General features: G+C 40.0%; 2 protein-coding genes across 3 annotated transcripts in view; one reads left to right on the forward strand and one right to left on the reverse strand.

Annotated features, from left to right (window-relative positions):
• Positions 1-3,259, reverse strand: part of slc4a11 (solute carrier family 4 member 11) — an 82,164-nt gene extending 78,905 nt beyond the window's left edge. Inside the window, exon 1 of the mRNA XM_082153621.1 lies at positions 3,184-3,259. Coding sequence (XP_082009747.1) covers positions 3,184-3,244 — 61 coding nt within the window. The 5' untranslated portion in view covers positions 3,245-3,259. The remainder of the gene's footprint in view (positions 1-3,183) is intronic.
• Positions 3,260-3,364: 105 nt separating this feature from the next.
• ky (kyphoscoliosis peptidase) lies at positions 3,365-10,855 on the forward strand. 2 transcript variants are annotated; one of them, XM_082153627.1, is made up of 8 exons: positions 3,365-3,546; positions 5,011-5,134; positions 5,297-5,895; positions 5,973-6,087; positions 6,303-6,420; positions 6,501-6,692; positions 7,612-7,802; positions 9,348-10,855. In XM_082153627.1, exons 2-8 carry the CDS (start codon positions 5,113-5,115, stop codon positions 10,670-10,672), a joined length of 2,562 nt encoding a protein of 853 aa, XP_082009753.1. In that variant the 5' UTR covers positions 3,365-3,546; positions 5,011-5,112; the 3' UTR covers positions 10,673-10,855. The 2 variants fall into 2 exon arrangements, with proteins under 2 accessions (XP_082009753.1, XP_082009752.1); XM_082153626.1 differs by lacking the exons at positions 3,365-3,546; positions 5,011-5,134 and having other exon boundaries at positions 5,154-5,895.
• Positions 10,856-13,260: the final 2,405 nt, after the last annotated feature.

Consider the following 13,260-nt stretch of genomic DNA (forward strand, 5'->3'; position numbering starts at 1 on the left):
TCAGAATGAATAAACTTTGAATAAACTACAGAACAGCGCGAGTGGGAAGCGGCGCGCCTCACGCGGGCAGGGCTTATATGCTCCGAGAACTCTTTTTTACAACTATCTTATAAGGCCTAGCCATTTTTAATAGGATGGACAGTTGAAGGAACCCAACCTCGTTATTTGATGCTTCTTGAGTTGGCCTACTAAAGTGTTCCTGCAACGGTAGTATTCTCTGGCTAGAGCGCAGAACAGCGGAGTTTGTAAGGACAGAAGTGCATGCCTGCGAGCTTGTATTTTGGGTTAAGCTGCGTTGCTTTGACATTGTGGAAAATAGAACAATAGAAACAAAATGTATTAAGCTTTTTACCCCTTATTATCAATCTAAATTAATCTCATTTTTAATTTAACTTAATTTCGTTTTTCTTTATTTAAATTCGTTTTTTTCTTTAATTAAATTTCGTTTTTCTTTATTTAAATTTCGTTTTTATTTATTTAAATCTACCCTTTACTGTGTCAGTAATTTGTTAGTCAGAAAAATATTACCTTATTAAAAGTATTGCTTAAGTTAACAGACCTGTGTGTGTGTGTGTTACGTGCGAGTGTATTTACTTTGTGTTGTTCATGGGGAAGATGCGTTTTATATCACTAGTGCAGTAATCCGTTCTCGGAGCATAAGCCGTGCCCGCGTGAGGCGCGCCGCTTCCTGCTCGCGCTGTTCTGTAGTTTATTAATTATGAACGTATCGCGTCTTATTTTAAATAACTCCACACAGCTGACATGATAACTTAATTGCTGAGAGGGCTTACCTCACTCACCTCTAGCTACCGTTCACGTGATGCCAGTGTTGCCAAGTCCGCGGTCTCTCCCACCCCGAAACGCGATTGGCTATTTTTAAGAAGCAATTGGACGGGATTTGTATGTGAAAATCTGGCAACGCTGCGTGACGCGTGTTGCTCATCTCTCTTTACGGCATGTCTCTCAGGTGTTGTTAAGCATTTGTATGACAATTTAGGACTAAGGGACGTGATCGTATCGGATCGGGTTATACTCCCGCGATTCATGCAATATCCGATCCAGTGATTTTGGCCAGTATCGGACTAATACCGATACCGAATATCGGATCGGCGCACCCCTAAGAGAGTCGCGTGGTTATGACGCAATCGTTAGCCTACTTTTACAAAAACTGCTTCTACGGGGCCATAACATAAGCTACAAGGTAACGGAGCATTTTATACATTGTCGTGTTTCTTTAGAAATAAATAATGGACAAATGGAGTCTTCAAACGCTTCAGATGTAAAGTTATTCGCTGTCAAAGTGACGCCAAAATGAATGGGAGTCAATGGAATGCTAACGCAAGTGAAGTTCTGCTACAAGATGGTGGCACGCGGCCGGCTTCAACTTCCGGTCGACTTCCTTCCCGCTTGGTTTCAAATCAGTGCTTCTCCCAGAGACTAGCGCTAAATTAATCCCCTAGTTTAACGCCATCTACTGTTTTAGAAGAGTAAGTTGCTCAACTGCATTTGTGAGAAAATCTGCCTCCATTTGTGAGAAAATCAAGCCAAGAGATCTCATAAAAAGCCAAGTGTCACACAATCATAACAGACAGATATGCATTTGTATGCACTAGATTTGGTATTTGTTCAAAGGTTATGCAATTTGTAGGATGGTTTGTATTTATTTGTTAAGTATTATCTTGGCTCATTTATTTATATTTGTAAAACACAATACATATTTGTTACTCCACTGCATTTTCACTCAAACTGACCTTTGTACTTGCACATCATTGCTTTCTGTTTGCTTGCGAGTCGAATTTTCCTTTGCAAAGCAGATCGAGTTTGTTTGTGAGTCGAGTTTTCCTTTGCGAAGTAGATCGAGTTTGTTAGCAAAATGCTGGATTTGTTTGTTTAATTATGGCACATAATTCGCTCCATGAGAGTGTTCTTTACCCATTTCTACCAGTGGCCCTTATTCAATTTCCCGCGTCTACTACCTGCGCAGAAATCGACCGCGCAACTGGGTTGCAGGTTGCCAGGTTGAGCTCACGAATGGGTTGAAATTTGTATGATGTGTTGATTGCGCGAGTAGCATGGGTTTCATACAAGATCTGGCAACTGGACAACCTTGGATTAATATATTGACGTGATTATTCATATAATGACGTTTGGGCCATACAAATTATGGGAGTTTCACGGGAAAAATAACAAAACAGGAGGGGGGCGGGAGATGGGTGTGAAAAACGGGAGACTCCCGGGAAAACGGGAGTGTTGACATGTATGCTCTCTAGTAGTATATAAATAACTGTAGGATAACTATGGTTGCCATGGTAATGCTTGTTACATTTTTCGTAAAATGTAATTTAGTTCAAGAGTAGGAAAACAATATTGTTTTTGTAGTAGTTTATTCACTTATGTTACGCAGAGAGCAAGACATTCAGTATGGCTTTCACACACGGGCATAATTTCCTATGGGGACAAGGGGGACATCCCCCCTACTTTTCAAAATCCCATTTGTGTGACATTTATTATGGGTTTATGTAAGGTTTAAGGTTTGTTTTAAGTTCACTTAAATTAAAAGTTGTTATAATTTTTGAAGCCTAATAAATGATTAAAATTTGGGGGGGAAATAATTTTCATTGAGACATCAGTAGCTTAATATCAATGATACTGGCCTCCATTCATAAAAAGATGCCATTAAACAATTATTTAAAATATACTGTCTTTATGTTGTTTCTACATTACAGTGGAAATTGAGTCTCACTTTATTTCAACTTTATTAAGGCTACACACAAAAAATGTATGGCTAACATTTTTTACATGATTAAAGTCTTGGCGGATCGGCCCCTATTAAACAATAAAGTAAGACATATTTTTCTTATACATAGTTTAGTAGCCTACTATTCTTTTTGGCAGAATTTATCATTATAATCAAATTAGTTCCTGGATTTTGTATCACCATAGACATAGTCCCTAAATGTAAATGCAGGAAATGGGATTCAAATCGAAAACATTTTCCCCCATTTTGTGTCACCCCCCACTTCTCAAAACAAAGTTACACCCGTGCTTTCACAGTAACATAAACTTATATTGTTAACACGCAAACTCTTACAACTGTTATCAAATGCATATTTCCTTAAATATCTGTTTTTATAAAGTTCATAAAGAAAATCACCTTGTCCCTTTAGATGCAAATATTCTTACCTTCAGCAAAGCGGTTAACAGTCACTCCCCTCATGTCTTTACCGTCTTTATCCGTCTTCATGACGTCTTTCAGTTTGGTATACCTTAAATTACTGAAATAACATCCAGTTGAATGTTTTCTGAGAGTTAGTTTACCTTTATATCCAAACTAACTAGTCAAGTTGTTCTCTTTTCTCCTGAGTGTGAAACACTGGCAGGCATATTAGCGGCGCGCGCGAGTGTACCGCAGGTGTACATGACAGCACGAGCCCAAGGAGTGCAGCACACGAGAACAAAAGCTCGTGAATCTGGACCAATCACGCTCCAGCAAAACTGAGAGACTGGACGACACGGATGGTCCATCAATATAATTACTGAGTAAATGTAAGTGGGCAAACAGATTTTCTCCTGTTTATGAACATCTTAAACCTGACATTAAATGAATAAAGCACGGATAACTATCATGTAGGCTATAATTTAATACTAGTATGAGGGGAAAAGTGTCCCCACTAGAGAGCGCGCAGAGAACGGTGCACACGTGCACTCTTGGCAATTTGAAAGACCCTGCATTAGTTTTATATATGATAGGTTGTGCATAATTGTGAGTGACTGAATTTGGATTCTTTATTCAGAAAACTGACATTGATACTGTGTGGATTTGCTTCAACGTTAGAGGAGAACCAATGGCCTATTGTGTTTTGTCTACATGCACTTTTAAAAATGCAGGTTCTTTTTTGGCATCTTTGGTTCCATGAAGAACCTTTAACATGAATTGAACCTTTCAAGTGCACAAAAGGTTCTTAATGTTCTTCACACTAAGAAAAAAAAACGACTCTTTTAAGAATTGTTCACTGAAAGGTTCTTTGCAGAACAAACTATGATTCTTCCTTCTATGGCATCATTGTGAAAACCCCATTTTTATAACCTTTATTTTTTTAAGAGTGTAAGATATAGATAGAAGACAGAACACACTAGGCCTCATTATTGTTTGTTAGGTACTGTTCAAGGCTATACTTTGTGGACTTTTATGTTATCACATCTTGAGCAGGAGAAAGACCATGTCTCCATCACTTCATGTCCTTGTGTTATCTACAAGGCTGCATGTGCATAGAAAAGTCCTTCATTTTAACATGATGCAAACCAGAAACAGGAAAACTTAAGCAAAGACAAGTTTTATTCCGAAACCTGGAGGGGAGAACTTCATGAATAAACACACAACTGTAGTCATTGCTATTTTGGCACAATGCCGATGGGTAATTGGTCAGGGGTAATTCAGCCTGCTAGAGGGGGGTATGTAAGAGGACTCTTGAGGGCCCCCGGCAGACTGTCTGACATGGAGCCCGAGCCAATGAGGATGTTTTTGGAGGAAGAGTCTCTATGTATGGAAATAAAAACTGCTTTGTTCTCCCGCACATAGCGACAGTATCCTCTAAGATCAGCTTCAATTTCCATATTTACAGAAGGAAAGTAATTTGGCGTATGAGGTTAATGAGTCCAAGACTGGCACTGAAGGAGAATTGTTGTGATGAATTATTGTTATTAATGTGTGTGTGTGTGTGTGTGTGTGTGTGTGTGTGTGTGTGTGTGTGTGTGTGTGTTCCACTTTATTTCTTCATCCTGAGTAGACTAAACTTTCCCACAAAGACTTTAATACCCTTAACAAGGTCAAGATAGACATTGTTTACGCATATTTTTTTAGCTAATCAATTTATCAGTTACCAACCACAACCTTCTTCACCCTTCGTGCCAACATCAAATGCCCTTCTTTCTACCCCCCTCTTGTATCTTTGAGCTCATTGGTTGTCATGATAAGTCCAAGTGTATTTTTAGCGTGCTATCCTTTCATAGGGGTGGACACAGGGAGAAAATAGATATAGAGAGACCCCTGCAATAGAAAACAAAACTTGGATAAATCTGCCACTACCAACACTTCTGAAAGTGACAGAAGGTATGAGTTTCACAACTGCAAAAGGTAAGATAATTGCATTTCAAATGTATTTTGGAGCTTTTTAAAACTAAGAGATCATTTGAATGTCATTAGATGTTATTTTCTGGGTTTAAAGTGATGCAACAAGCAGGACGACGTATATTGTGGTTCAGATGTTTTCTTTTCCTCTCATTTGCATGGATGAAGCTCAAACTGATCAACAACCAATCATAATAAAAACCAGCAACCGAGGCCGCCAATCAGAAAAAACTGCCACAGACTCAAACAATGACACGCAGAAACAAAACTTTGATTTCAAAGTTGAAAATGGTGTGGTGAAATACAAACTTCAAAATGTATCTGGAAGCCATGAGAACAGCATGAGGGATGAGAACAGCACCAAAGTCTGTTTGACTAATAAGAGCAACCGAGGAGGTTCACAGTCAGTGGAGCAAAATGACCCAAAGCCCTTAACCATTGTACCGATACAAGAAAATGCGGTTTCACATAAGGTGCTATTAGAGAACTTTGAAGGGAAGTTATGTGAGGAACAAAGGCCGAGCACAAAGCGCCAACTGTCCGCCGAGAGCGCGGCGAAGTCAGTGAGTGTAAGAAAGAGGAGCACTGTGAAAAAGAGCCAAGAGGAGATTGTGAAACCCCTCTCAGTTGCCAGCCCTGGCACGCAATCTGGGAGACCTTATCTACCTGCAGTCTCCTCCTCCCAGAGGAAACCCAGAAAATTGCTGCTCTCCAGCACTGATATTTTCAACAAAGTAGACACATTCTCAATCAAGAAAGGAAAAGAGGTAACGGACAACACACAAGTCTTTGTCCTCTTTGTTCTCATAAACAATAGATTTAGGCATGAATATGTGTTTTTCAGTTGAAGGAGCTGGAAGTATTTGATGCTCAGAAGATTGCGTGTGCAGTCACTGAGGGGAGCAGAAATGATCTGGAAAAACTCAGGGCCATATGGATCTGGCTATGCCATAATATTGGTAACTGCACATGCAAAAAAAATGCATCATGCACTGTAAAAAACTAAGTATTGGAGTATGTTTTAGAACAACAAAATATTTCAGTTTTCAAAGTTTTACTTTTAATTCAGTGTCGCTAGCAATTTCTGAGTGAAAAATGGTTTCTACTAATCTTTTGTTTGTTTCACTTTTAACTCTTTTTATTAATGTATTGTCTTATGCATTTGTGTTTGTAGAGTATGATTTAGAGGGATACCTTGGTATTTCTCAGAAGATTTGCTCATCTGATGAGGTCATCAGGAAGGGAAAGGGTGTATGTAGTGGATACTCCAGTCTCTGTGTGGAAATGTGCAGGTAAATGACCACAGGTACAGTATGTACATACACACATCATGCCAGTAGAACGCGGCTCTGAACTTTCTCTTTTTCTCTAGGGAGCTGGGCATTGAGTGTGTGGGGGTGAGTGGGTACAGCAAAGGCATTGGATACAAGGCCAGGCACAGTTTAGCTGAGAAGCGTTCCGATCATGAGTGGAATGCTGTCTTCGTGGGGGGTCAGTGGTGGCTGCTTGATGCTTGCTGGGGCGCTGGCACTGTGGATATGAAAAGCAAAACATTTGTGAAGAGGTCAGGCTCCTCAGAGTGTCAGTTATACATATCATACAGTACACCCATAGTGACAAATCATAAGTAGTTTTTACAAACACCATTGTTTGTGTATATTCTGCAGCATGTAAGTGTTGGGTTCCTGGGAGAGAGAAAAAAAATCTCTCAGTAAAATTATATTTAAAAGCTTAGTTTTATGATCAAAGTCCATAGTTTTTATTTTGGGAAGGAAAATTTAATTCAATGCAATACAATAACATTGCTTCAATCTAGTAAGTGTTCCTCTTGAAATATTACTAACAATAAACAGTTATTCTTACGTTTACTCTATAGAAATCAACAAAGATTTCACAGCAAAAAGACGTGTATCGTGACCATAAGACTGATGTTTTTAGAATTTTTACTTATTAGTCAGTGAATTACACTACCAATAAATCCTCCTGAAAAGAACGATCCACCAAAAAAGAATTGCAGAAAAACAAAAAATTTTGTTTGAGCAATTTGAGACAAATAAAAAACACACGAAAAAACACAAGACTGCAACCACCCATTCCCATGAAGCATTGTGAATGACTTAAACAAGTCGGTCTCCTAACTCAAAACTTTTTATTTTATGAATATTCTGCAATAAACCGAAAATGTATTTCTATAATTCTAACTCATCACTATGAATCAAGTTTTATATTGTACTTTGTATTTGATTATATCAGCAATGCCTTTTGGGATTATTGTTCAGTCCCCTCTTAAATTACACTGAGTAGACTATACAGTTTTATATATTTTACTTTTAATCTTGAAAAAATGATCTGGTTGGCTTGGTTTAGCGGATATATGCAAATTTACAGTCTCTCTTCTGAGAAAATAGGATGCAGAATATTGAGGACACATACTGCAATGAAAAACAACTGCAATAATAAGTATTGATGTCGGTCTCTTTCAGGTATGATGACTTTTATTTCCTGACTGAACCCAGTGAGTTCATAAACTCACATTTCCCTGATGACAAGACCTGGCAACTACTCACCACACCCATCTCTATGGAAGAGTTTGAAATGAGACCCTTGAAGACCTCAGCATTTTATCAGTTTGGATTGACTCTCAAACAACCTACACAGTACAAAACTATCACAGGTATCATAACATACACTAAAACATACACTATCAATGCAACTACACACATGCATAATAGAATAATTCAGAAACTCAAAAGAGAAGATTAGTGAAGCACACACACTGTTACACTGCAATGAGATAATAGGCGGCTGCTGGCATCAGCTTGTGTTGAGAAGCTCTGAGAAGTAGTTTAGACCGTTTGCTGCAGAGATTAGACTGTCTCATGAGAAAAAAAAGTTATTGTAACTAAAACTTACTGAATACTTTCTATGGCATGCACTGCAGCAAAAGCAGACAAGAATATTAAATAAATAGTGGTACCAAGAATGGCTGCATACACACTGAAGCTATGCAGTGTCACTCCTGGAAAACCCAGGGTCTCAAGATGAATTTTTAAACTTGACACAGTGCCTTAAAAACGTCATATTTCTTCTCTGCTGACGTGTTTACTGGTGTGAGGGCAGGACAACATGTCACTCACATGAGATCACAGCAATAGCAAACCACAATGATCCAATCAATTCCTGATGGACAAAATCAAGTCCCACCCTACATTTTTTTCTTGTTCGAGAAGCTGACAGATGGACCGATGCCAGGCACTTCTCAACCTTTACGCTATGGAGTTGATGTTGAATGGCATGCTTAAAGGCCCACTGAAGTGCCTTGAAACGCACAGCATTATTCAATGTGTTGATGTAATTTCCACTGAAACAGGAAGACATTTTGAACAGCTCTTCCCCTTTTTTAAAATAGCGCTTCATTTATATCAAAGACAGCTTTGCTAGAGCAGTTGAGCTTGGTAAAGCCGCAGTTTCCTCCTAATCTGTAACAGTTTCTCCATTTCGCTTTAAAATATAGCATTCTGTGCAGAATTCAAATGCATCCAAGTCCGATACATTTTCTGGTCTGCGCTGACTCACGCATATGATCCGCTCTGTGCTGTCGTGTCTCTGGACCGGAGCAGACTGTGTGCACGCTGCGGCGGTTCGCGTGACACCAACATGAAACCAGACTTCATTCACCCCAATGGAGGTGACACTTTGGGATTCACCCCAAAGTGTCTCCCTATCCCCTAAGTAGTGTACTATGTGCCATTCACCATGTAGAAAATAGTAAATGTGTGAACAAGGGACCGATTATAGCCGTAGCTTCAGCGTCTATTTATTATGTAGGGGGCGGAGCTTCAGATTCTAGAGAGCATTTGATTGGACAGAAAATCTGATGAGAAGCTGAAGTACATAGTGATGTCATCAAAATCATTTATCTAAGTTGGCAGAAGTGAGATACTAAGATGCAAATTTTGTTATCGTTTTGGAGCAGACTATAACGGTAAGGCTAACATATTCATACTCGAACATTTAGTTCACAGGGGACTGCCCTGGTAGCTAGCTCCTATAACTAATTGTTGCAAAAGCCTCTTATGTCAACCATCGTAAATTCAGGAGTGGTTCTTCGTGCATGAATTTAAGAATTTGGTTGTCACTGCTAAACATTTCCAGTGTGAACGTAGGCACAATATTACTGTAACATTGTGTTAAATGTGTCAAAATTGGTTTTCCACAGACGATGGGGAAGCAATTGTGTCGGTGAGATCCTCTAGACCATTGACCTTTTCGTATGAGTTGAGGCAGCAGGATCCCGAGACAGGAACTCTAAAGCAGGAGGAGGTTGACAGCTCCTGTGGTCTCTTGTCAGTTACTCAACAAGGGATGAAGCTGCGATTACTGCCCCCAGAGCCTGGGGCCTACGAGGTGAAGCTGTTTGCCCGACGGGAAGGTGAACCTGGTGTTCTGCGGTGGGTTTGCTCTCTTGAGCTGGAGTGCCCGAGTATCCAGAAGAGACAGGCCCTTCCTGATAACCCTTACCTGAACTGGGGCCTGGCGGCGGGGTCAGCGGCTCTAGGTGTCAAGGGTTGCAGCATCGCAGGAGAAGAGGCTGTGGAGGTGGGTGAGGGTGGCGAGTGCAAGGTGATCCTACACACAACACGACCTCTGATGATGGTGTGTGAACTCACGCACCACGAGCTCGACGCCGCTACGGCCAAGCGCTGCCTTGCATTGCAAATCACAGCAGAGCAGCTGGTGTGCAACGTCTTATGCCCGTACAAAGGATTTTACCGGCTGTCCGTATTTGTGCGGGATTACGATAGTGGAAGTGGGACTTTTCAAAACGCCGGGAACTACCTGCTGCACTGTCAAAGTCAAGGGTTGAATCCAAATGTTCTGTATCCTGCAGACCTTGGCTTGTGGTGTGGTCCCGGGATGCGCACTCAAGAAGCCGGGCTGTCCCATTTCAGCCACACGGGGGCGATAGTGAATGCACCACAGGGGCGGTGCAACATCACCTTCCATTGTGCCACGCCAGACCTGCAAATACACGCGGTCCTCTGCGCTGAGCTCCACGAGGAGGCCCATTTTCCTCTGTCCCGATATGTACTCCTGACTTTTACAGAAACTAAGGTAACTGTGAGTGTGTGCGCGCCCAGAGCGGGAGTTTATCGTCTTGCTCTTTATGGACGGAAACCCCCTGAGCAGGACTACATGTCGCTGTGTGACTTTATAATCAGGAGTGTGTGTGAAAAGCCCGGAGATCCATTCCCCGGTGTATATTCAGCGTGGGGAAGAGGGTGTGTGTTGCTGGAGCCCCGCACAGGTGTGCTGGGTCCACAAAGATCAGTGAGTTTTCGCGTGCGGGTATCAGGTGCTCAAAGAGTGTGTGTCGTGGGGGAGAAACGAACAGATCTGAAGATGAATAAGAGTAGAGTTTGGGAAGGTGAGGCAGTCACAGGAAATGCCACACAACTCAAGCTGGCTGCTGTGATTAAAGAAAGCAATGACATGCATGTTCTCATGACCTTTGATGTTCTTAACCTGGAGAATGAACTGTGAACAGAGCATACTTTTATCTAGAGGACACAAGGGCTATGGTCACACTGCCGTTCAAGTGACTGATTTTTACCCCCTCATCACATGTATTACATTTTTGGATAAAAGTGTGAACCTCGATGATCTGGATGATGAAATTCGCTTTCATTTGTGAAAATAAATCAGATATATATCTGTTTGAGAACACTACAACAACAACAACAACAATTTATAGAAATATGAAAACATAAGAAATTAACAAGAAGCTAAACTGTGTAAGATAGATTACATATTTAAATGTACAGTAGCCTATACATTTTATTTAAAAAAAATATATATTACCGATCCCAAATTTTTTCCAAAAAATCACATTTTAGAATAATTGGAATTCGGGGCTTTGGCTTGCAGTGTGAACGTAGCCTAAAATAGGGGAAAGAATATGCAAAAGCATACGTTAGAAACATCTCCAGGTCAAAGTGTGATAATGGCCGCTCATATTTTGAATACGCTGTTTCTTAATGACATTTATGTCACTCTCTGTGTCACAATGCAAATATAGCATTCACACACACAGTCTATATTTCACCTGCCTCTTAGCAAGTGTCAGGGACATAAAGTGATTCTCAGATTAAAGCAGATTAAAGGGCACTCTGGCCTCAGTGCGTGTCCAACAAAAGGGACAATTATTGTCCATCCTATTCATCAATCCCTGACAGTGATCAAAAGGACAGAGATGACCAAACACCTGCCATGTTCAATGTGCTTGAACATGTTGATGCATGACGCTAGCAACAGCAAGGTCATGGGTTTGATTCCCAAGGAATGCATGACTTTTTACAGCTTGAAGTCAGTATCTGCCAATTGCGTAAATCTTAATCAAATTGTACTCATATATATATATACAGTGCCCTCCACAATTATTGAACCCCCTGGTAAATATGATCAAAATTGGCTGCAAAAAATAAATCTGCATCGATTATCCTTGTGATCTTTCATTCAAAAAATTTGCAAAATTCTAACCTTTCATTGAAGTAAAAGAATTGAAAGTGGGGGGAAATCACATTATGAAATAAATGTTTTTCTCCAAAACACGTTGGCCACAATTATTGAAACCCTTTTATTAAATAGTTTTTGCAATCTCCTTTTGCCAAGATGAGCTCTGAGTCTTCTCCTATAATGCCTGATGAGTTTGGAGAACACCTGACAAGAGATCAGAGATCATTCCTCCACACAGAATCTCTCCAGATCCTTCAGATTCCCAGATCCATGTTGGTGCTTCTCCTCTTCAGTTCACTCCACTCATCAGGTCAGGGGACTGAGACGGTCATGGCAGAAGCTTCATTTTGTGCTCCACAACAAATTTTTGTGTTGATTTTGATGTTTGTTTTGGATCGTTGTCCTGAAGGAAGATCCAACCACGGCCCATTATAAGATTTTTAGCAGAAAGCATCAGGTTTTGATTTTTTATCTGTTGATATTTGATAGAATCCACAATGCCATGTATCTGAACAAGAAGTCCAGGACCTCCAGCAGAAAAATATGCCCACAACATTAAAGATCCAATGGTATATTAAATTGTACACATGGGGTACTTTTTATCCTTGTGTTCACCAAACCCATCTAGTGTGTTTGCTGCCAAAAAGCTCTGTTTTAGTCTCATCTGACCACAGAACCCTGTGTTGTTTGAAGATCCAGTCGTGTCTGACAATTAAATTTGCTGGAATTTGTTTTTGGATGAGCGAGGAGTTTTTTTTTTAAAGCCTCCCAAACAACATGTGGGGATGTAGGGGTTGTTTGATAATTTTTTTTTTAGGCTTTCTGACCCCCAAGACTCAACTAATCTCTGCAATTCTCCATCTGTGATCCTTGAAGAGTCTTTGGCCACTCAAACTTTCATACTCGCCATGCATTAAGACAGTATAGACACACGTCCTTTTCCTGGCAGATTCATAACATCTTTAGTTGGTTATAACTTCTTAATTATTGCCCTGATGGTCAAAATTGGGATTTTCAATTCTTTAGCTACTGTCTTACAGCCACTTTCTAGTTTGTGATGCTCAACAATCTTTTGCTACGCATCAGAACTATATTCTGTGGTTTTACTCATTGTGATGGATGATTAAGGGGATTTGGCCTTTGTGTTTCCTCATATTTAAACTCCTGTGAAACACGAAGTCATAGCTGGACAGTTTCATGTTCCTAGTCACCCTGGTGTACTAAAAAAGGTAAATATTAATGGGAATATACTTCAGAGATATTTTACTCGTAAAAAATTCTAGGGGTTTCAATAATTGTGGCCAACGTGTTTTGGAGAAAAACATTTATTTCATAATGTGATTTCCCCCCACTTTCAATTCTTTTACTTCAATGAAAAGTTAGAATTTTGCACATTTTTTGAATGAAAGATCACAAGGATAATCGATGCAGATTTATTTTTTACAGCCAATTTTGATCATATTTACCAGGGGGTTCAATAATTGTGGAGGGCACTGTATATATGCAACAAAGATTTAAACTTGCTTTAAAAATAAAAAGTTTTGAAATGCTATAAATGTACAAATATATTTTACTCTAAACAGATGGTTTGATGTACATTCTGCCAACATCCCAAA

This window comes from Leuciscus leuciscus (genome assembly GCF_965113295.1).
Source record: "Leuciscus leuciscus genome assembly, chromosome: 22".
NCBI lineage: Eukaryota > Metazoa > Chordata > Actinopteri > Cypriniformes > Leuciscidae > Leuciscus > Leuciscus leuciscus.

Coding starts and splice junctions, on each gene's coding strand:
- ky (XM_082153626.1), top strand. CDS start 5,263: ATGTTTTCTTTTCCTCTCATTTGCATGGATGAAGCTCAAACTGATCAA. Junction 5,896..5,972: donor CAATCAAGAAAGGAAAAGAG/GTAACGGACAAC, acceptor TGTGTTTTTCAG/TTGAAGGAGCTGGAAGTATT. Junction 6,088..6,302: donor CTGGCTATGCCATAATATTG/GTAACTGCACAT, acceptor TTGTGTTTGTAG/AGTATGATTTAGAGGGATAC.